Source organism: Musca vetustissima, unplaced genomic scaffold (assembly GCF_032173495.1).
Source record: "Musca vetustissima isolate MV318-11 ecotype Yass unplaced genomic scaffold, APGP_CSIRO_Mvet_v1 utg3607, whole genome shotgun sequence".
Classification (NCBI taxonomy): Eukaryota; Metazoa; Arthropoda; class Insecta; order Diptera; family Muscidae; genus Musca; species Musca vetustissima.
Window position 1 is genome coordinate 128,270 of NW_026875955.1, and position 25,740 is coordinate 154,009.

The 25,740-nt window shown below is 32.8% G+C and overlaps 1 protein-coding gene across 1 annotated transcript in view; it reads right to left on the reverse strand.

Moving 5' to 3' along the window:
* Positions 1-25,740, reverse strand: part of LOC133338491 (neural cell adhesion molecule 2) — a gene marked incomplete at its 5' end in the record, with an annotated part of 112,518 nt that overhangs the window by 83,662 nt on the left and 3,116 nt on the right. The window contains 2 exons of the mRNA XM_061546659.1: positions 3,102-3,305; positions 7,305-7,415. Coding sequence (XP_061402643.1) covers positions 3,102-3,305; positions 7,305-7,415 — 315 coding nt within the window. The remainder of the gene's footprint in view (positions 1-3,101; positions 3,306-7,304; positions 7,416-25,740) is intronic.

The following is a 25,740-nucleotide window of genomic DNA, read 5'->3' on the forward strand; positions in this document are numbered from 1 at the left end:
AGAAAAAAATCCCGATACAGAAATTGTTCACAAATGCCAAATTACATCCAGTTGAAAATGCATCTAGAACTTCCAAACTGGGTTGGACCTTTTATTTGAAGACTATGCTAAAACAGTAACCGATGTGGAAATATCCTGGTAAGAGATATTTTCCAATTAGAAGCGCTTAAAAATGCAGCTGGAACCATTAAATTCTTGAAATCAGTACCTATATCGAATATTTTCTACACGGATTTTTTTAACCTCGGGTAACATATTACAACCACTTTAATTTGTATCCTCTAAAAATGGCTACATATAGCCAAGCCGCTTAAAAAATTAGGCTAGAAGTATAATAACATCTAATATTGTATGGGACCCTTTTAACTCATTTACACAATATTGGGTGCGTACAATGCAGCAGATGTAAAGCGACTGAAGGAATTCACTAAGAACACCAAATTTCTACAAGCTTAGAGAGAACAAATGCCATATAAAGGGATCGAGATGTTTGAAGCGACAGGACAAATTTTAATATGCACTCCACCGGAACATTTGAAATCGGCAGTACCCTATATTATTCAGTTATATATTTAGTATACATAATTTATTTTGGTACAACCTCCACAAAAATGTCAAGATTTTAAAATATTAAAGCATCAGGTGAAGCTAATGGATCCAAACTTTGCAAAATGCTATTGATCGTGTGCGACAATGAAAGAACAAACTCAGATATAGGCTATTTAGCTAGATAGCTTAGTTCCTTCTGGTAATTAAGATGTATTATCAAGAAATTTGTATTTCTAAGATATTTCTATTTTTACAACAACCAAAACTCTATCGAACACGAGACACTGAGGACTGACTCCAATATATAAAGCAATTTTTTCTATTGAAATTCAACTAGGTTTTGGAAACAATTTTTTTCAAGCACTACAGCTATCCATAATTTCTGAATAAAAAAAATCAAGTAAAAACTATCGGCATTGATTGCACCTAGATATCCCAAATAAAAATCGATCTGGACTGACTACTGTTTATTTCCAGTTCGTCTAGGTTAGTTAAGTTCAAACACAGTGTATGTGTTTTTTTTTTTAATTCTATATTTTGTTTTCGTTTTTATATTCCTACAAATTGTCTGATCGGAACTGTCAGGCAGCCGTTCAGCCTGCCAATTCTTGTTGTCGGCATAGAATTCGTCGTTACTCATAGTTATTTACCAAATAATGTTACTACAAAAATTCATGTCGTTCAACACTGTCTGATCTTCTACTAACTAATTGCCGATGTATTGTTACCGTAACCCTATAAATTAATGATTGAAACTAGGAATTAAAGGAATTAAAAAAAATTAAAAAATACAATTCCAAGCTCGGAATTAATTACAACTAGATATCGAACGTAAAAATCGATCTAAAGTTGAAATTTCAGAATTTCACAAAGAAAGAAATAAATTATAAGAATAAGAAATAAAAACTTAATTCGACTTTCTCCATTTATTGGCAATCTACAAAATCTTTAAATTGAGATAGAAAATTTATCGAATATTTCAGTGACAACTGAAACTCCCTAAGCCTATTGGACAACATCAGACACACAACATTTGTTTACGTTTATTTATTTTTGCTTATTTATTTTGAAAAGCAAAAATAACTACAAAACGATTAACCTTCTTTAAACAAAGTTATCGACCGATGTTGATTATTAAAAGCTAAACTTAATTCACGGCTTAACTGTAAAAAAACGGAAAACGTCACGCCATGCCTTAACCACATGACAAACGTGCTATGTGGTGTTTCGATCATTGGTTCGTTAGTTTGAGTTCATTTTGCATGAATGAAATAATAAATTTTATGTGAACACGAAATGTCTGAATGTTGACACTTAAACTTTAACATCAGAAGCACGCATACTGTTGGCAGAATGCATCCGTACAGACACTGCAGTGAATAAGATCTTACAATGATGGGTTTTTGTTTTGAATATCTGTTTTTTTGTTTCCCTCCTTTAGTTTCGTTTTGTTGTATGGTGATGGAATAGTGCAAATACAACAAAATTGCAAAATAAGTTTTAAATGTCACGCGATTTTTTAGAGAATTGTGTTTTTTTTTTGCTTGTTGGAATGCAACAACAACTGTTGTATTGTTTTTTTTTTTTTATTTTCAGTGAGGGTCTATTGTGGTTCAGAGGTCAATAGACAGTCATTAAATAAAAGTAGGTAAATAAACTGTAAAACAGAAATTAATTAATCACAGAGTGATTAGATGGGTAGGTTATTAAAAAGTTATATTTGAATAAATGTTTTTGAAAACTGATTGAATATTTGAAGTTTTAAAAATTGAAGACTAAGCTAAAAAAGGAATTGTTGTCGATGATATATATCTCCCTTCACAAAATATTGGTATATTTTTCAGGGTAGCCCTTATATTATGATTCTTCACAAATGACGGTATTTGACAACCAACAGGGCTGTAGTAGCAAATTATATAAAACATCTGCCTACCAAAAATTGTCAGTATTGTCTTAAGTTTCGAGTTAGGCCCGATATAACGATATTCCCAATTATTCAGTATCTTAGGGACAAATTGAATATTCTTTGATACTGAGGGTTTTCATTGGATGTCAAATCTACCTAAAATTTACATAAACCCCATAGACATGTCCCAATCGATGTTAGGGATTTTGAATGTCCCGGCCCGACCAAATTTAATGCAAGTTTTACTTGTTTTTATAAACACCTCAAATTTAAAAAAAATCACAATTAAAGCCCTATCATCTACAGCAATATGAATTGACTAACAAAAAATCAACATATTATGTGAATGACCCACAAGCGAATGCAATCACAGATAAATACGAAGAAGAGGATTAAACGAGGACATAACAAGCATAGCCTTGTTATATCACACATCAATATGAACAACTCGTTCATTTATACCTACATACATTCATTCATTCCGATAGCCTGCAGTTCTAGTAAACGAACAAAATCGTTTACTTAAATACCCATATATGCATACATTTACTCAATCAAACACACACACACACTCTGTCCAACCTTAAACTCAACATAAAGCATAAATATGTACATACACCACACCACACCAAAAATCGATACTTACAGTTGACATCCAGTATGACCACTTTGTTGTTCGGTGGAGTTAAATTCGTATTGCTGGCCACACAAACTAATCTGGCATTCAAATGTTGTCGTCCAACATTTGGATATGACAAGTGGTTAACAGTCTTACCGTCCGGACGATGTTCAAACGATTCATCAATCACCGTATTATCCAAATACCATGTAACATTCGGCAATGGACGTCCTGCAAAAGAAATGACAAGGGAGAGAGTGATTGAGAAAAAAATGTATCAGAGTAAGTAAACATTAGGAAATAGAGCAACAATGAAAAAAAAATGAAAGGAAAATAAACAAGACAATGATGGAAAGAAAATTTTGAAACAAGGATAAAAAATAACAAAAAATATTTATACAACAAAAATACACACGAACATAACTGCATAACAAAATTCGTATACAATCCGTTGTACTTTTTGCTAGTCAGTCCGTCTACATCAATTGTAGACATTCACTAAATTAAGATAACAACAGTTACACAGTGGAGATGGACAAATAACAACAATAACACAGCAACAACAACAAGAAAATAGAATTGCCATAAACAAAAGATATCCTTTATTCTATGCCAGCTGTTTGGATCAATGAATACTCTGAAGAAGAAGTATTGGATGGGTGGTTGGGGTTTGACACAAGTCGATTCGACCAACCATTGAAGCAACTAACATCATTTACCAGAATTGTTATTCTGTTTTTTTATTGTTGTTGCTGTTGCTACTGTTCAGTTTGTTATTCCATTCTGGTGAACTCTGCTCTATTGGCCATACGACAAGACTGACAACTGTTTGTTTCCAGTTCATCTAGGTTAGTTAAGTTCAAACACAGTTCATGTTTTATTTTTATTTTTGTTGTTTCTATATTTTGTTTTCGTTTTTATATTCCTACACATTGCTTGACCTGCCTGCCAGCTAGCCAGCCTCCCTGTTCTTGTTGTCTGCATAGAATTCGTGGTTATTGTTAGTTATTTGCCAAATGATGTTACTACAAAAAATTGATGTCGTTCAACACTCTCTGATCTACTGCTAACTAATTGCCGATGTATTGTAACCGTAACTAGTAGTTCATTAAGGATTATCGAAGGATGGAATGATGTTTGGAGGGGGAAAAGAATAAAGAAACGCATGAATATTATAAAGAAGTGTGAAGGAAGAAGATGGAAATATAATTTTGAATGAGATAAAACATGGAAGATCATATAAAATTGCAAAATGTGGGACAAATATCAAATGTGGGTCTAGGTTAAAGCTGCCAATAATAATAAACATAAAAAATTGGCAAAAATGGAAAATTAGTTGATAGATGAAATAAACTACCTCTTACTTCAATACCGTGGACAAACATCCAATCTGAAGATTATTTAAATAACAGTTTTCCAAGGCCTTTGTGTATACTAGACTATATAAGGAATATTATTTTCAGCATAATTTAAAAAAAAAACAACTGTCCAAAGGCTGGATTATCGATTGAAAAAAATATATTTTGCAAACGAGTATTTCAAAAATATTTTGTAAAGAACTATATGAAGTCTGAGATATTTAAGGGAACCCCACCCATTCTCGATTTTAATTTTTCAAGATTTTCAATGGGCTGGTAAATCAATACCAATGCTTGTTCAGGTTTGTAACTTTGCACATATATATTTGAAGATTTAAAACCTCGAGAATGGGGGGGGGGGGGGGTCCCCTTAAAGCACATTTTTGAAAGAGCTATCTGAAGCCAGGATTACTTATAGAAAAAATTCCCAAAAGTTTATCTTTCTTAATATTATTTTCAAATGACTATATAAGCGTAATTTTTAAAAAGAAAATTTTTTATAATAGCAATACTAACGGGGACTTTTTTGGATTATTTTTCGAGGGAGTATATAAGGAACATTTTTCAAATGCCTAAAGTAAGAAGTATTTATTTTATAGATCATAATACCCTTTGTAGTGTTCAAAACCTACATTTCTACCTTTGGTAGTACATTGAAAGTATTAACTAAAAATTCTACGTTTCTGTCCTTTGATAATATATCCACACTTATGATAGTCCTTTGAAAATATTCCTTAAAATCGGGAATATTTTCATTGGAATCATTTTTTTTCAAGATTTTCTATCGGAGAGAGAGGCGTGGATTTTCAAAAACATTTTCTAAGAAAGGAACACAGAGCCAAAAGTGTAGATATTGAACCCTTTGTGAATATATTCGTAACATGCATTGTGTATTCTTGGGGAATATAAAATGTCTTCCAAAAAATATTTCCAATACTAAGTATACATATTTGGTATTTAATTTGCCCAGAGAAATATTGATATTTGCCATATAAAGGTTTGAGGAACTCAAAATGCAAGTTCTAAAAATTTCGGACAGGTCGAAAACGAGGAATTTTCCCCCATTTATAATGTCTTTTTTCTCATATTTTGGAATTCTAAGTAATTGAATAGTTGTCCAATATTTCCAGGCCCACCTATAATTAGGCATGTTGGGTTCCCAATAAGCTGAAGACCTACATGTAAATTTACATGACATGGTTCGAATGTACCTTCTTCTAACATATGTGTAAGGTTTGATATTTCAGAGTTGCACAGACAGCTTTTAAAGGTGTGATTTTTTTCTGCAGACAAAATTCCTCCACTGCAGATTGTGGCTTTTTATCCGAAAAATATGGTTTAAATCCGTTTAAAGATACAAAATTTGTTGCCATTTTAAAGGTAACTTCATAATGTCTCTCTCATAGAAGTCCTGCTCTCTATTTACAAAAAACTCTAGTAGTCGATTTTAACAATCCTCCCTATATACCAATTTTTTATCATTAAAAAAATGCAATAGAAGAAAAAGGTGATAATCACTTGGTGCCAAGTCCGGACTGTATGGCGGATGCATTAAAACTTCCCAAACAAGCTCCCCAATTTTCAGGCGAGTCACTGTAGATGTGTGTGGCTTAGAGTTGTCCTGGTGGAACATGACACCTCTCTTCTGGAAGTTTCTGGTCAATTGCTGTCTTCAAACGGTCCAGTTGTTGTGATAAAAATTTAGCGTTTGGTCATATGGAAGGAACTCACAATATTTAATCCCCTTGCAGTCCCAAAAGAGTAAAAATTTTATTTTTTCTTAAGATTTTTTTACTAAAAAAGAAAAAATCTATCAAAATTTTCTGACGGTGTTTTTGTATAGGAAATATATCTGATATCCGATTTTTTCCTTCACAGAATAATATCCTCTATACCTAATAGGCTGTGAAAATATTTCCTAATACTTAACTGATGTTTCTGGGTTTAAAAATTATAGAATTTCATACATATTCGATTACTATGACCCTTAATTAAAAACTAATCATTGCAATTTGCAATATAAATATTATTAATTATGGCTTTACAAGTTGCCACAACCAAAAAAAAAGAAACAATTACACAAAAATCAGGCAATTAAATTTGTTTAGAAAAATTATGTGGTAAAAAATCAATTGTTTATTTCTACAAAAAAAAAATCACAACAAAAATATTTTATTGGCTGCATAAAATTGATAAAATTTTAAACAAAAACGAATATGTTGTAGAAAATAATAAAGTATTGAGTTTTTGGTTTCCCATACAGAAGTCAAGTAAACCAAAAATCATTTTTGTTATGTTTTGTGTTTTTTGTTCGGCTACTTTTTATGCTTCAATTAAAAACAACAATAATAAATAAAATTTATAGAGTTGTTATTATTTTTATTTTTATACAACTAATTCATGTTTTACGTGTCCTGTGTGTGTTTTTATTTTTATTTTTGGTATTTTTAACTGGATTTTTAATTAATTCCAATTCTAAGCATATACACAATTTGGGGGTTTAGCATGTCGGACTAACACTACCACGATTGTGTTTGACCAAAATAGCTGGTTATTATGCGGTCATATTTCTGGTAAATTAAATTTTCAAAATATACATATAAAAAAACTAAAAATAAAATAACACGCTATATATTTTATATATACCACAAAATAACATTTACAATTCTAATCAATTTTTATGCACACGTGGTGCTTGCTGGGCATTAGAATGGCAAACCAAAAATTAATTTGTTATCGTTAGAGGCAGAGACAAAAAAAAAAATAAATAAACACATTTAAATAGGAAAAATAGCAATATGTTAAATTAAAAATATTAAAGATAACAATTAAATTACGAATACAGAAAAAATAAAAACATTTTCAAACTTACCACCAGACACTTCACATATCAGCACAATATCATTGCCTTCATTAAACGATTCCACATTGCTGACCTTTTCATGGCGTATGGGTTTGTAAATGGCTGGTTTCTCCGGTGGAACTGGAAAATATGAAAAGAAAACACATACAAAAACATGAGTTTAATATATCACATTAAATACCTGTGCGAAAAAACACAACATTTCAAGAAAAATGCCAACACCAATTTCGTTTAACTAATTGACATGAATGAATAAAGTGTTTCAAATGGTTGGTTGGTGCATGCGTGCAAAAGTCATTGTTCTGTTTTTGCCTATTTTGGTATTCAAATTTTATTCAGAAGACTTTTTTGTTTTCCATTTTTTTTTTCTTAGATTTAATATATTAAAGTTTGTTTTTTTTGTAGTAGTTAATTACAAATTGGAAATTTCATTAAGAAAACTCTTCGCAGCTAACGTGCGTGTCTTTGACATATTAAAATATCATGTTTCTATTGTAGAATTTCTGTGTAGTTCTAATAACCTGAAAGTATTTTTTTGTTATTTTTTATTGAGAGTGTCGAACAAACATTCCCATTAATGTCATGACATGGCGTATGTGAACCGAATGGAACAACTTTACGGGAAAAAAAATCAATGAATCCAATTACATCTCTAACATTTGTAGGGTAATTAAAATGAAACACTTTTTATGAGGTTCGTTTTTTGCAAAAAAGAAAAACACATTGGAATGAAAAATATGTCATATTTTAGCATGATATAAAAATTTTGGAAAAACTAATTTTAAAAATCGACACTCATGGATTATGGCTCCTGTGAAAATTCCTTGATACATTATAGCAAAAAAAGGAATCCATGGTACTCATAGTTTACCCCAAATACTCATTAAATGTCTATAATGGATTTTAAAGTCAACATACTTTGAAAGATTAAAGGAATGTATTCTTGTTCTTTTTTTAATTCACTCCTATGGATCTGAATGTCGTTTAAAAATAGAGAAACTAATTTATATGAATCTAAGAGTATAAAAAATACATAGCATTGAAACATTATAAATGTATTTAAATACAGCCCTTTACAAAATGTGCACGCAGAGAAAAAATATAGTTGAACATTTTCACCGCAATCACTCAATATTTGCTGCAGTCATACTATTCTTTCCTCAAGCATGTTTTTATTTGTTTCAACCACATCATTATTTCTACAATAAAAATCTGATCAATATTTTGTCGCAACAATGTTGTTCATTAAAAAATCTGAAGTATGGTTACTTTGAAAAACTATACAATTATCAGAGAAACTATTTCATAGTTGCCGATACAATACTTTTTTGCATCAAAAAAGTATTTTATGGTTACAAACCATTTACATGGTTGTAAGCAAAGATACTGTGGCCGATTTTTGTTTTCCATAATGTAATTATCAGAATCTTACGAGCATTAAACATGATATGATTAGAAGGAATAATAACATTGTCATTTGGTATGTTGCTATTCGGTGACAACAATAAGTTTTTTAATGCAATCATATTATGTTTTATAAAATACACTACGTATTCATGTATTTTCATGCATATTTTGTGTATTCGTTGGTCTGCAATAATATCATTTTTGAAATCAATCACGATATTTTTATTGCAACCATGTACTGGTTATTGTTACGCAATGGTTCTTCATTTTCAAACATACATGCATACAAATGTGTGCATTCCTTGATGAGAGTCCCGTTATGTTTTTTGCTTGCAAAAAAAGAACAGAATTAACTTCAGTTGTTCTGTTCTTTTTGTGTGAGAAGGTTGTGTTTTTAACAAAATCAAAAAGTGAAAGGTTTAAAGTTTATTAAAACAATTTTTGGTGATAAAAAGGAGATTATTTGTGTTAGCTTTGACGGAGTTAACAATTACAAATTGTTCTTGGATGAAGGTAAATATAAGAAGATTGATAAAACAAACGCAAAATGTGGAAGCAATCAAAATTGTCTGTTTTATTACGTTATTATTTTTGTTGTGTTTTCATTGCAGTTCGAAGAAGCTACAGTTTAGGTGGAGATGTTGATGTAGACGTTCTCTCTAAGGGATTTAAGATAAAACCAAGCATTTTTTTCCGATTTTGTTAGTCAATTTATTGGATCTACCGATTTTGTTCTAGGCATTAAACAATCAAGTAAGTATTAGTAAAAAGAAACTTTATTTATAATTATAAAATTCTAATATTTTTTAAATTCTAATTTTCATAGATGCTGACGTTTGTGTATCCAATACGAACTCTACAGATTCTGATAGAATTAGAGAAACGCCATCAACAGAACATTTCACAGCTGCCGCCAAGCAATATCCTGCATTGGAGAAGAAACATTCTTAAATTCCTCACAAGACATAATTGTTCCCACCACTGTTGAAATTTGCAAAGTCTTACACCAAGCAAGTAAGTCTTTTCTTTAAGAATGGTTTTTATGGCTTTTTTAAATCACGGTTTTGCTGCTCACTACCGTGCGTTCCCTATCGATTACGAGGACATTTTTCTATCGGTTAACATAAAATGCCTTGAATCTCCTTATGTAAGTAACGTTTGTATATATAAAGAAAATAATTTATTTTTTAAATTGATTTGTCGTAAAATGTATATATGTATATGTATTAAATAAAATAAAATTTGTTATAAATAAATAATGTATTTTATTCACAGGTAATTTAATGCATGTAACCATATTATGTTATCCTGAATTATAACATGGTTAGATAGTATGGTTACATTGAACAATAACATGGTTATTTCATAGCCATGGTATGATTATTTAGAACAATATTATGTTTATATGGGAACCACAGTATGGTTTCGCATGAACATGGTATGATTACTTGAAGAACAATAAATGGTTGGGGGCAACCATTACATGGTTAGTTGGGAACAACAGTATGTTTGGAAGAGAACAACAACTATTTTTACAGTGACCATTATGTTGTTAAAAACTTAAATTTTATGTCAAAAATGTTCTGTATATAATATGGTTGCTTCAACATAGTACTATGGTTGCCGCAGCCATATCCCAACCATAACATTATGCTCTTCGAATATAGTTGCTGCAACCATAATCCTTCTCTGCGTGTGGGCTTAGGATACCATTTTCTTGGCTCTGAAAGTCCTTACTAAGATTTGCTTTGGAATCCGCACTTATGATGTTGAAATTCCTTTATACAATATGGCTAAGAAAGCAAAAGTTTTGACTCCTTCCTTAAATAATAACCATTACACCATTACACCTTTACTCTTTTGGCTTTAAAAACTGTCGTTAAAAAGAAAGTTCTTGCTTCCGAAAGTCCTTAAAAATGTTCCTCAAAAATTTACGATTTAGAATCTGAACTTTGAAACAAATTGATTTTAAAATTGAAGTTTTGAGCTCTTATAATTTCTTAGCTGAATATTATTAATAAATCTGCAATTAAAGCTCAAAAAGTCTCTTGAAAAATATTATTTAAGGCTCACGCTTTAGACACTGAAATCCTTTTAAAAATCAGCAATGTAGGCGTTAAAAAGCCCTTAGAAAAATAATATTTAAAAGTGTTTACATATCGCTTTATAAAAATGTTTTAATAAATCTCGTCCTATGGGTTTGAAGATACGTTGGAAGAAATCCACACTTTTGTCTGGAAAACTCTTCTGAAAATGACCCAAAATCCGCCCTTTATACTCTGAATGTCCTGCAAAATTTATATTTAAGACTATAAGATTTATCAATTAAAGTCTGTTAAATATTTTCTTTAAAAATCCACGCATTTGGTTCGAAAACTCCTTTGAAAAAAATTTTTTAAACATCCACGCCTTTGGTTCGAAAAGTCCTTTGAAAAAAAAAATCTTAAAAAATCCACGCCTTTGGTTCTGAATGTCCTTTGAAAAAAAATTCTTTAAAAAAATAGGCCTTTGGTTGGGAATGCCCTTTGAAAAAAATTTTTTAAAAATCCACGCATTGGGTTCGAATGTCCTTTGAAAAAAAATATTTAAAAATCCACGACTTTGGTTCCGAATTCTTTAAAAATCCACGCCTTTGGTTCGGAATGCCCTTTGTTAAAAATTCTTTACAAATTCACCCCTTTGGTTCGGAAAGTCCTTTGAACAAAAATCCACGACTTTGGTTCGGAATGTTCTTTGAACAAAAATCCACGACTTTGGTTCGGAATGTCCTTGGAAAAAATTCTTTAAAAATCCACGACTTTGGTTCGGAATGTCCTTGGAAAAAAATATTTAAAAATCCACGACTTTGGTTCGGAATGTCCTTTGAAAAAAATTCTTTAAAAATCCACGACTTTAGTTCAGAATGTCCTTTGAAAAAAAATTCTTTAAAAATCGACGCCTTCAGTTCGGAATGTCCTTTGAAAAAAAATCTTTAAAAATCCACGCCTTTGGTTCGGAATGTCCTTTGAAAAAAATTCTTTAAAAATCCACGCGTTTGGTTCGGAATGTAATTTAAAAAAATCTTTAAAAATCCAGGCGTTTGGTTCGGAATGCCATTTGAAAACAAATCTTTAAAAACCCATGCCTTTGGTTCGGAATGTCCTTTGAAAAACAGATTCTTTAAAAATCCACGCCTTTAGTTCGGAATGTCCTTTGAAAAAGAAATTCTTTAAAAATCCACGCCTTTGGTTCGGAATTTTCTTGAAAAAATATTCTTTAAAAATCCACGCCTTTGGTTCGGAATGTCCTTTGAAAAAAAAATTCTTCAAAAATTCACTCATTTTGTTCGGAATATCCTTTGCAAAAAAATTCTTTAAAAATACACGTCTTTGGTTGAGAATTTCCTTTAAAAATATATTTTTTAAAATTCACGCAATTTTTTGAGAAAGAGCTTTAAACATAGTTTTGAAAAAATACAATAACTGAGAAAGCCCTCTAAAAATATATTATAAAAAACTTTAAACTACTAAAATTATCTTAGGTAGGTCCACGCCTAAAGCCCTTGAAAAATATTTAAAACTTTATTTAAAAAATCGACGCCTTAAACACGGAAATTTGCTTTGATAGGTGTACGCCTAAAGCCTTTATTGGTTATTTAAAAAATCTATGCCTAAGGCACTGAAAGGTTCTTACAAAATATGTATTTAAATCCACCTTTAAACCTCTTTAAGGACCTTATAAAATTTTTTAAAAGCCTACAAAAACATATTGTACAAAATCCACTCTTGTATCTTCAGTAGTTCCTCATTTTTTTTAATGTTACTATTGTTCTCCAAAAATATTATTATAACATATACGCTTATACCTCCAAAAGGGCCCCTTGAAAATATTGCTTAAAATCCACGTATGTACTGCTGGAAGTCCCTAACAAAATAGTATTCAAAAATTACTTGTACCTTCAAGAATCTCTCTTAAAAACTGTATTTAATTATCCACCCTCTTAGCTCTAATAATCCCACAACAATTATTATTAAAAAATACACTATTTTATCTCTAAGATGCACACAAAACAATGCACATATAGCTCTAGTACTCCCTTAAAAATATTAATAAATAAATCCCAATTAATAATCATGACTACGCTTTGGAGGTATCAATATATTCAAAAATATTTCCATTTAAACTCTCCTTGTACTTCTCTAAGCAACATCTGCATCTTTGCGATTAAACAATTTTTAACCCATTTTGCAGTTGAATTTAAATATAAATATTTAGGTTATTCGGTAAAAACGGAATTAGCACTATTTGCATATTTAACACTTTCAATCATTCGTCCCCACCACCCTCAATTCCCATTAAATGCATAAAGCACACATTTACACACACACACCAACACTTGACACATCCTTCAACAAATACACGAGAAATATCCCCCTCTCTTATTGGCGTTAACCGTTTAAGATGCCAACACCAACACCACCAGCAAGCAACAACAACATGAAAACCAAGACCACAATTTTCAAACGTTATACATTCGTAATCATTTGGAATATGGGTATTTAAATATTTAGCCAATGTGAGTGAGTTCGCATATATCGCCATTGATGGTGTGTGTGTGTGTGTGTGTAAAAATTCATACACTCCTCTTTGCACACACATTTACACTCGCACACACTACTCGGTAAACCAAATGCTTGTGATTTCATGGACATTTGTGAATGATGTGAATGATTTCTTCAGTACTCAAAAAACCACCACGAACAACATCACGATGGTTCGGGCAAATACTATATAGCCTTGGCCAAGTATTTTTTTCTTCTTTTCAGCAGCTCATCTGATATTCGCCACATGTGGTGGCCGTATTATCAAGAGTGCGGCATCAATGTAGCTCACAGTTTATGTTGTTTTTGTTTTTTTTTTCAGTTACCCATCTTCGATATTCTGTCTGTCGGACTGGATGGATGGAAGGCTGGTTGGCTGACTGCCTGGTTGAATGAATGATTGTGTGAATGTGTATGCCGAGTATTGACTATCTTTAAAATCCATTTTTATAGCACTCAGCATTCTTCGAAGCTTTTATTTCAGATCGCGATGTTTCCGTTGATGGTTGTATGACCAAGAGAAGGAGAGGGTCTTATTTTAATCTTCTCACATTAAAAGCTTTTTTCGCAAAAAAAAAAAAACAAACCTACTCACACACACTCGCCGAACGACCGACCGACAGCAACAACATCAGTAATATTTAAAACATTCCGGATTGCTGTAGCCTTGCAGCAGGATAATGTTCTTTGCTGATGTGTGAGTGTGCGCACACACTACTCGGTAAACCAAATGCTTGTGATTTCATGGACATTTGTGAATGATGTGAATGATTTCTTCAGTACTCAAAAAACCACCACGAACAACATCACGATGGTTCGGGCAAATACTATATAGCCTTGGCCAAGTATTTTTTTCTTCTTTTCAGCAGCTTATCTGATATTCGCCACATGTGGTGGCCGTATTATCAAGAAGGCTGGTTGGCTGACTGCCTGGTTGAATGAATGATTGTGTGAATGTGTATGCCGAGTATTGACTATCTTTAAAATCCATTTTTATAGCACTCAGCATTCTTCGAAGCTTTTATTTCAGATCGCGATGTTTCCGTTGATGGTTGTATGACCAAGAGAAGGAGAGGGTCTTATTTTAATCTTCTCACATTAAAAGCTTTTTTCGCAAAAAAAACAAACCTACTCACACACACTCGCCGAACGACCGACCGACAGCAACAACATCAGTAATATTTAAAACATTCCGGATTGCTGTAGCCTTGCAGCAGGATAATGTTCTTTGCTGATGTGTGAGTGTGCGATTGTGTGTGTGCGTGTCTTTGTGTGTGCGTATGCATGTATGCTGCTGTAAGGTATGCTGTTGATGACTATAGCGACAACGTCGAAGACCACGACAATGTTGATGTAGTTTTTATTGTTAACCGTAAACCGCATTTATATTTCCGTTCACGTTTCCGCAACGCGAAAACACACACACTCGAATACTCACACACATAAAACAGTAATAACAACACATTGATTCTCGCACATGCATACATCTATGTATGTATAAGTAATGTTGTATGTGTATGCAGTTATTATTCTCGCGTTGTCCGCGGTGTTGCACGTTTTTCAACGTGGCGCAAGGAGGAGAAGAGATTCATTTAATAAAGGGTTATTGTATTTAAAATAAATGTTAATGAGCGGCAAACGGAGATGTTCGACATTTAAAACCATAAAAAAGTGAAATCGACATGTGTTGAAAAGTGAGGATTTTTTTGCAAAATTTCAAGATAAAAATATGTCACCATATTTAGATTTAAATATTTGGAGATATAAATAAAGGGGAGATCATATGGCAGTCCAACTAAATTTGTGTACTATTTCAAAGCAATAATCCACTATTCAAAATTTTGAGAATAGATGAGCAGACCATAAGCAGAAGAGGGGATTATGAATCCCGGAGCTGAACTTTATATACAAATATTATAAATTATATATAAAAAAAATTATAAATTATTTCATATTAAATATTCTCCTTCACGAAGTCCAGAGTCTATAGGTTACAACCATTTCCCTGAAAATCTAACCCCAATCAGAATCAACTTGTACCTGACTACCTCCAAGAATGCGAATTTCGTTATGTACCACAGTGAAAATCCTCTTAGTTTTAAATTTGCATGTGCAAATTTCTACCGAATCTGCTTATACCACTTTAAATGTCATTCTTGGGTTTTCACGGCAATGCATTATGCCACTGCCTGTTAGAAGGAACAGAAGAAGAAGCAAAAACTCACTAGCTGACTTCAGCAATATTTTTTGTTACCTTTTTTTGGGTTTTTCCTTTTTTTTTTGCGATCTGACAAATTGCACTCAGTCTTTCGGAGAATTTATTAATGTCTTTGTTGTGTAAGCGTGTAAACGTGTTGTATACATCGGATTTTTGGCATGTTGCCTTTTGTTTCAAATATCAACCATGATAAATGGGAGTGTTTAAGAGGAACTGAAAGAAAATATGGAAATTTTGAATCAGAAAACCATATTCAGCCATGCTGAACTGGAGATTTCCCTTACAAACCCATATTTGTCCAGGGCAAAGTGACGATTTCCTATAGAAAATCATATTCAGCTAAGCAAAATTGCAGATTTTCTCAGCCTGGCTGAATAGGAGTTTCTCTAGAAAACGGTATTCAGCGCGGTTGAATTAAAAATTCTCTATTTTTGCCAGGCAAAATTGACGATTTCCTATTGAAAACCTTACTCAGATTTTAAGATTTCCTATGGAAAATCATATGAAGTCGGGCTCAATTGAAGATTTCCTATAGAAAACCTTATTCAGCCGGGCTAAGTTGAAGATTTCCTATAAAAACCTAATTTAGCCGAGCTGAATTGAAGATTTCCTATAGAAAAACTTATTAAGGCAGGCTGAATTGAAGATTTCCTATAGAAAATCTTATTAAGCCAGGCTGAATTGAAGATTTCCTATAGAAAACCTTATTCAGCCAGGCTGAATTAAAGATTTCCTACAGAAAACCTTATTCAGCCAAGCTGAATTGAAGATTTCCTATAAAAAACCTTATTCAGCCATGCTGAATTGAATATTTCCTATAGAAAACCTTATCCAGCCCAGCTGAATTGAAGATTTTCTATAGAAAAGCTTATACCGCCTGGCTGAATTGAAGACTGTCTTTAGAAAACCCGATACAGCCTGTTTGAATTGAAGATTTCTTATCGATTTCCAGGCAAAATTGAAGAATTTTTATAGCAAATAATATCCAACCTGTCTAAATTCAAGATTTTCTATAGAAAATCTTATCCCACCGAGCTGAAAGAAAAATTTCCTTTAAAAACTCATTGTTAGCCAGGCTGAATGAAGAACTTCTTGTAGAAAATCTTATCCTGCTGGGCTGAATGGAAGATTTCCTATACAAAACCCTACTCAACCGAGCTGAATAGATGATTTCCCATGGAGACTTTTAATTGAGGAATTTTTATAGAAAATCTTATTCAGCTAAGCTGAATTGAAGTTTTCCTATCGGAAACCGGACAAAATTGTTTGTTTGTAACCTTTTCCTATTATGCGTACTTCCCTCGTTTTTATACAATATATTTCCACCCTCTTTAAGAAGTGATTTTTTCTCTCTTTCCAAAATAAAGACATCAATTTTCTCCCCTTCTTCCCCACACACACAATTTTCGGAAAATCAAATCAAGTGAAATAAGTTGCTCATGAAATGTCATTTATCCAGAATAAAGTCGTTAATTATACGTTATATAGCGATAAAAACGTGCATTTATTTCTTCGTGCTCACACCTTAAATATTTTTTGCTATTTCAAATCAAAACGAAAAAATCTCTCCAATTGGAAGCAACCATGCAAGCAAAATTTACTCAAATGGCTCCCAAATGCATTTTCTTTTTGTTTGTTTTTGTTCCAGTGGCCAACAAAACAAAGTTTTGGTGTAATGTGAGTGAGGTAGGAAGGTAGTTCGGTTGGCTGGGAAACTTAACCAACACAGTAAAAAGAAATACAAAGTAATGCGACAACATTCGTCACAATGGCTAGAATAACGTCACAAAAGAAACCAGAAAACTTATGGTTGAGTTTGTTGGTTTTTTTGTTGTTGTTCTTGGAGAAATGTTGGTGGCCTGGTTGGCTATTGGGTTTGGTTGGCTTGTTTGTGTGACAGTTAAGCAGTTGGCAGTGTCATAATGTTGCCTCCATGAGGACACAATCGAATGCCACAAATCCCAGACACACACAGAGTAAGCACCAACTATCGAGAATCGCATTGAATTGTCAACAAAAGAACACAACAACACCAGTAAAGAAAAAACTCTAAAACAATTTAGGTTAAAGTAACGACCTGATGGATTACAGTACGTGCTATAAAACCCACAAAAGAAACGTGAACATTTCTTCCATTGGACATGGCGGATATGTCATTACAATTTTTTTAAAGACAGACAGAGTCATTTTGATCGAATTTTTGTCGACAGCTTGTTGTTTGGATAATGAGGTTGTGGGAAGCGACATTTTAAAGAAGACCTGAAAAATAATTGTAAATTCTATAAAAAATAAAAAAAATAATTGTATTTTTATTTCAATTATAATAATTACAGCATGATAAAAAAATATCCCACCAATTATTGACAAGAAATAGAAAAATATTTTCCCATGATTGTTGGTTTTGTTTGGTATTTTTTTCTGGAACTCCCTAATGAAGGGTGTTTTGGTTGTAAAAAGGTCCACAATAAGCAATTAGAAAATAATATAATTATATGGCTAGTCAAAATCAAAATAAAACAAAAATCGGCTACGAAAGGCTTAGAAACCTTGAATATTTTCGAAATATTTATACATTTTCTTGTATACAATTATTATGTGAAATGTGGGTGGTCTGAGAAACGAAATTAAATTAAATGGTCCAACCTCATGAATATTCTTCATGTTTTGTTGAACAACCCTGTTCAAAGGTATTAATTTTCTTGTTAACAATATCCTTTGTGGAGACACAAAATTATGCACAATAGTAATTAATTTGTTGTTCGAAAATAACATGGGGGGTGAAGGGTGGACGGGAAATGGCAAAAGGCAGTCTATTTGCCAGCATAACAAGTCTGACTTAAAAGGTCAAGAATAGTAAATGAGTTTTCGTCAAATTTTATTTTGTAAGGAAAGTGATTTACAATAAAGGAGGCACGAGTTGCGAAAAACAACAACAACTTGAAAAGTCGCGTTACAACAAAAAGTTAATGGATAATTAGTAAAAACATTGAACAACAGCAAAAAATCTCTGAAACAGAAAATTAGGTTAGGTTAAATTGAATTGAATTGTTCTTACACGAATCCATATTTAACCATGGTGCAATAAGGATTTTATACAGAAAATATTAATCAGCCATACTGAATAAAAAAAGTTCTTATATAAAACCTTATTCTGCCATGATAAATTGAAGATATCCTATAGAAACCCGCATTCTGCCATGATGAATTGAAGATTTCCTATAGAAAACCTTATTCAGTCAGGCTGAATTGAAGATTTTATATAGAAACACATAATCAGCCATGCTGAATTTATGATTTTTTATAGTAACCCTTATTCAGCCAGGCTGAATTGAAGATTTCCTATAGAAAATCTTATTCAGTCAGGCTGAATTGAAGATTTCCGATAAAAAAAACAATATTCAGCCAGGCTAAATTGGAGATTTCCTATAGAAACCCTTATGCAGTACAGCTGAATTTCAGATTTCATATTGAAAACCTTATTCAGTCAGGTTAAAATGAAGATTTCTTGTAGATAACCTTATTCAGCCATGTTAAAATGAAGATTTCCTATAGAAAACCTTATTCAGTCTGGCTGAATTGAAGTTTTCCTATAGAAAACCTTATTCAGCCTGGCTGAATTGAAGATTTCCTATAGAAAACCTTTTTCAGACATGCTGAATTGAAAATTTTCTGCAGAAAACCTTATTCAGCCAGGCTGAATTTAAAATTTTCTACAGAAAACCTTATTCAGCCAGGCTGAAATGAAGATTTTCTACAGAAAACTTTATTCAGCCAGGCTGAATTGAAGATTTTCTATAGAAAACTTTATTCAGCCAGGCTGAATTGAAGATTTTCTACAGAAAACCTTATTCAGCCAGGCTGAATTGAAGATTTTCTACAGAAAACCTTATTCAGCCAGGCTGAATTGAAAATTTCTTATAGGAAACCTTATTCAGACAGTCTGAATTGAAGATTTCGTATAGAAAACCATATCAAGTCAGGCTGAATTGAAGATTTATTATAGAAAAACCTTATTCAGGCAGGCTGAATTGAAGATTTTCTACACTAGGCTGCGTTTATGGTTTTCTAAAGAAACCCCTATCCTGCAAAGATCCCATCAGAAAATTTTTCAAATTTCTTTCCCCTCTCTTTCGCAAACTAAAATTTTATTGTTTAATGGTTATTTTCCCATATATATCGTTGGAACTCAAAACAAGAATACTAAGAAACCGAAAACCCATCAAATATTTGCTAGTTTTTATTCCTTGCTTTTTAGTAGTCACAAAAATTTGCATACATACTTCGGTTGCTTGTTCCTGCATTCGTTTGTGTCTCTTTTTTTATTTTGCGGTTCGAATTCGAAACAACAAAAATATACAATATGAGGGGGGAAATGTCTTGTATGCATAGTCAAAAAATATTGTTGTGACGTTGTGGAAAACATCTACGACGGGTTACATATGTGGAAAACCATGTAGAGTGTTACCATTTGCATGGACCATCTGAATATCTATGGAACTCATGCACATACAAAGAAAAACATTGTTCGGGCAATTTTTGTTTGGTATTTTTATGCTGTGTTATATTTTTGTGTTATCGTTTTTCGTTTCGTTTGTTTGCTGAGATGCTGCTGCTGCTTCTTCGAAATGTAGCAAATAACAAGTACCACCACGGCCACACAACCAACAAGTTGGAAATACTTGCATTTATTTTTACAACTATTCAAGGCATTTCGATTCGGGTTGCTGCTGTTGTTTTCCAAATGCCCCTCCAACCCTCTGCCAATAAAGTTATCACACAATTTTCGCATAACAATACAATAAGAATTTTTCAACTATTAAGGGAACCCCCCCCCCATTCTCGATATTAATTTTTCAAGATTTTCAATGGGCTGGTAAATCAAAACCAATGCTTGTTAAGGTTTGTAACTTTACACATATATATTTGAAGATTTAAAAATTAAGAAAAATAATTTACAAAAAATTTTTGTTATTGTTTTGTTGTTGTTTTTTGTAATTAAAGAAAAGCTTATTTTTGATGGCGGGCATGATAACTCCTCACTGGAACATCGGAATCCGAAAATTCCAACGGTGTTAGAAAGAGTACATGTCTGGCTCTCGTATGAACTAGGATTATTGACATCGCTCTAAAATTAACAAAATGGTGGACCTTTGAAAAAATATTTTTGAAAAATCGCCGATTTTTTACCAAATCCCAAGTTAAAAAATAAGGAAGATCTTCACCGATTGGCTTTATCCTAGTTCATACGATAGCTATACACTCACAGAGAAACGTGTAAAAATTTGAAGTCGATTGGGTTATTAGTTTTTGAGTTATCGTGCCCGCCATTCGCAAAAAAATGTTAAGAGAAAAACTCGTTTAAATTTTGAGAAACCCTTCTTTAAGAGTTGTTGAGATTTTTATTTGAAATTTTGTAGGGACATTCTTTAATTAGTGTAGATTCCAATTATATCAACAACATTTTTGACCCCGAGAATGGGGGAGGTCCCCTTAAATCGAAACAATTGCAGTGCAACTATTTCTTTTGCTTTTGTATGTTGAGATTTTATTGCTAACAATATTTAAATTGGAAATAACGATTTATTTGAATTGGAAATTGCAATTTGCAAAAAAACATTTTAAACATATACTTAAAGAAATATTATTAAATTATTTAATATAAAATACTATGTGATGAATATTATTAAAATCAGCTTCAATTAAACTACATTCAGAATAAAATGTAAAATATTTAAAATTGAAAATACATATTTTTTTATTGTCACAAACATTAACTTATGTCTGTCATTGCTTTATCGAGTAAATACAAAAAAATCGCTAACATTGTTTTTTTTTCAAAAGAAAACATGCAAATCATTTTCAATACGAGTTGAATGTTTTTTTTTCACACTCTTTGCTACACTTTGCCTCTTCATCATAATTTTTTTTTTTTTTTTTTTTTTTTTTTGCATAAAAAGACACATCTACAATTGCTTTGGCTGAATTGCTAGCATTTGTTGTGAAAGTGTTGACGATGATGGTGGTGATGATGCTGTTGTTACTTCTGCTGCTGACAGGCGACACTTAAAACGACAATATATGCAATATTTTTTATTTGAAAAAAAAACAACACAAAAATGCTCAAAGTGGATTTCATAAAAAAAAACATGCAGACCTTTTAACCCCTATGCGTTATTGTGAGGAATTTTATAATCATTATAAAAAAATATAATGGACATACATATACAATCTATTAACGAGATGGCATAGTAATTTTAATAATTTACAATGCAAATAAGGTTGAATAAGGTTTTCTATAGGAAATCTTCAATTCAGCCTGGCTTAATAAGGTTTTCTATAGGAAATCTTCAATTCAGCCTGGCTGAATAAGGTTTTCTATAGGAAATCTTCCATTCAGCCTGGCTGAATAAGGTTTTCTATAGGAAATCTTCCATTCAGCCTGGCTGAATAAGGTTTTCTATAGGAAATCTTCCATTCAGCCTGGCTGAATAAGGTTTTCTATAGGAAATCTTCCATTCAGCCTGGCTGAATAAGGTTTTCTATAGGAAATCTTCCATTCAGCCTGGCTGAATAAGGTTTTCTATAGGAAATCTTCCATTCAGCCTGGCTGAATAAGGTTTTCTATAGGAAATCTTCCATTCAGCCTGGCTGAATAAGGTTTTCTATAGGAAATCTTCAATTCAGCCTGGCTGAATAAGGTTTTCTATAGGAAATCTTCAATTCAGCCTGGCTGAATAAGGTTTTCTATAGGAAATCTTCAATTCAGCCTGGCTGAATAAGGTTTTCTATAGGAAATCTTCAATTCAGCCTGGCTGAATAAGGTTTTCTATAGGAAATCTTCAATTCAGCCTGGCTGAATAAGGGCTTCTATAGGAAATCTTCAATTCAGCCTGGCTAAATAAGGTTTTCTATAGGAAATCGTCAATTCAGCCTGGCTGAATAAGGTTTTCTATAGGAAATCTTCAATTCAGCCTGGCTGAATAAGGTTTTCTATAGGAAATCTTCAATTCAGCCTGGCTGAATAAGGTTTTCTATAGGAAATCTTCAATTCAGCCTGGCTGAATAAGGTTTTCTATAGGAAATCTTCAATTCAGCCTTGCTAAATATGGTTTTCTATAGGAAATCTTCAGTTCAGACTGGCTGAATAAGTTTTTCTATAGGAAATCTTCAATTCAGCCTGGCTGAATAAGGTTTTCTATAGGAAATCTTCAATTCAGCATGGCTGAATAAGGTTTTCCATAGGAAATCTTCAATTCAGCCATGCTGAATAAGGCTTTATTTAGGAAATTTTCAATTCAGCCTGGCTGAATAAGGTTTTCTATAATATATATTCAATTCAGCCCAGCTGAAAAAGGATTTCAATAGGAAATCTTCAATTCAACCTGGCTGTATGAAGGGTTTATATAGGAAAATCTTTAATTCAGCATGGCTTAATAAGGTTATCTCTATACAGATTTTATGACAATATGTAAAATGTCTATTGAATTTTTCGCTGAAACCTCAAAGTCACTACTTTTACACACATCAGTTTAAAAAGTACGTAAGATGGGGTCAATTTTTCATAGGGCGTTCATGTGAAAATAATGACCTATATTGTACACGGTTTTTTTAACTCCAAGAAATCGCCTAAACCCTTCAAATTTCCAAAAAAAAATTGTCTTCAATTTAGGTATGTTCTTTTTTAGAATCTTTTTAAATTTTCTTTAAATCAAGCATGACCCAAAATATAAATGGCAAGTAGTACACCCTCCATTGGGAGTGGTACACTTTTAATAATATCCAAAACGAAAAAGAGATCTGCTCAAAATGTCCCTCTATATCCCCAAATATCGTTGACAACCAATAACTTTAAACGCTCTTCATATCGCTGTACATCCACCACACTTTGATCAACCATTCGATACAGATTTCAGGCCAGGCACTTTATCAGGAATGTGGGGATTGGCAAGTAAAACCTCATACAAAACTCTTCCCTATCAAAAACGACAAGACTCTCAAGTGTGTTATGCATGCAAAATGACCCTTGAACAAAAGCAAAAAACAACGAAAACAACAACAACAGCAAAGTTAACAAACTTCACACACAAAGCCCAAAACAAAAGTGGGCTTATTGCCTTTTGCTGACCCTTCATTTTGACATTGCTATGGTCACTCACAATTTGGATTTGTTGTTGTTGCAATGTTGTTGTTGTTTTTTTCCGCCAAGCTATCTACCTACCAACATCTTATTTGAGTACGGCGGTCCGTTTTTGTGTACGGCGCTCCGTTTTTTATTTGCAAAGGGGGGTCATTTGCAACCCCATTGCATACGGAAGTCGAGCTACAGTAGAACCATTAAAATGGCGGAATTTATTACTTGAACATTGATCGAAGGACCAAAGTAGTTTTGCGTATGCCACACTTGCTTCTGTGTTTGTGTTTTTATTGCAATTCCATTTGAATGAATTGCTGTTGTAGTTGTTGTTCCTGTTGTGCAGCATTGAATTTGTAAACTACATTTTGCTGCAGACAATATTCAGGCAGTTGTTGTTGGTTGGGAGTAAGGGGGGATTTTGTGATCATATTGGTTAGTGGGGTAAAAGATATGTTCATTGTTTGGTTGATTTTAATTTTTTTCTGTTTCTGTGTGAGTGTGTCTTTTTCGTTTTCGCGAAATCCACAATATGTGTTTGTGTGAGGCAAATGGTTTATGGGGTGTTGGTGGCTAACATATAAAATTTTGCGACGGCTGTTTTTCCCAGCAATTGGCTTTTCGTACATAAATATATACGTGTGTATGTATGTGTATGTACGTAAGTATGTGAGAATAGAGTGGGCGTATGTTGGGGTAGAAATGGTATTTGTTTTCATTTTTAGCTTACGCCTTTGCACCAACATCAGTTCCAGAGAGAAAATATTCTTCCTGCAATTGCATTGGACGGCGTTGCAATAAAACGCTTCTTCTTTTTTTTGTATTGCCATTGAATTGTACCCTCCTTGCAGATATGGAAGACCAAACAGCCTTTGGGCAATGCATTAAAATTTAACCCCACAAGCAATTAAGAAAAGAAACCTAGACCTTGTTTAATTTAGTATTTTTTGTTTCGTAATTGTTGTGGGGTTATTAGCAAGTTGGTAACAATGCTGCTGCATTCCATGGACCACGTTGACCACTCTTTCTATATCATTCGAATTCTCTATGTGCCTACGAAGATGCATACAAAAGAAGAATTTGGTTTGGTTTCATTTGGCCTGCCTGCATGCATGACAATTATTCGCCCAGGCAACCAACCAGCCAGACAGTGTGGCGCTCTAGCATTGCTTGCTCCAGTATTGTAACTTATTGTTAAATTTTTATTTGGCCTTGTCCATGCTGCCGCCCATGCCACTGTCCCTGCCACTACTACATTGCTGCTGGAGGTGCTGGGGATGCTAGTTGTTGTGTTACCCTAGCTTGTAGTTGCGGGTATTATTACCACTTTTAAGCCATACATGTTGTCATTCGGATGTCAGCTGCATTGGTTTGCGTGCAATAGGTTGACACAATATTTGTTGTGTGGTATAACCAAAACTGAATATGAGAGTGTGTGTGGGTGGGTGTTGCATCTCTCCCATACATTTATTCCAATCCTTTTCATTGCGTATCATTTCTTTGCTGAATGTGGGGGTACAGAAACAAAAACCAAATAAGACCAACACAATTTAATGTTCTCTGTTGTTATTTTTCTTTTCGCGTATCCTTGTTATTTTCTGAGTCTGAGTCGAAGTCGTCGTCTTTTATATTCATTCACTGGTGTTATTCTTATTTGTTCGCCTTAATATCGGCCGTATTTCTCTCTATAGATATGTAATTACGGATATTGCCAATGTTGGTGCAATTGCTGTTGATGCCACGGATGTAGATTGTGAATCAACCAACCAACCAGCCATCCGACCATCCAACTTTATCGTTGGCCACATTGCTTTTGTAGGATCCCGACCACGCAAAACCCACATTATGTTGAATTTTCATTACTTTGCAGCTTCTTCGTTATTGTGAGGTTTCCAATTTCGTCGTTGTTTTTCAGGTTGGTTTTTTTATATATTTTTCCCCACTCGCAGATAAACACATGTTGTCGCACATTGAAATGGGGTTAAAGTTTAAAGGAAATATCAAGAGACTATAAGGCGTTTCAAAGGACAACAGTGAGGAATATTCAACGTGAGAATGGTTTAAAAAATAAAGATCAGCAGAAAGAAAGAAATCTAAATTAAAAACAAA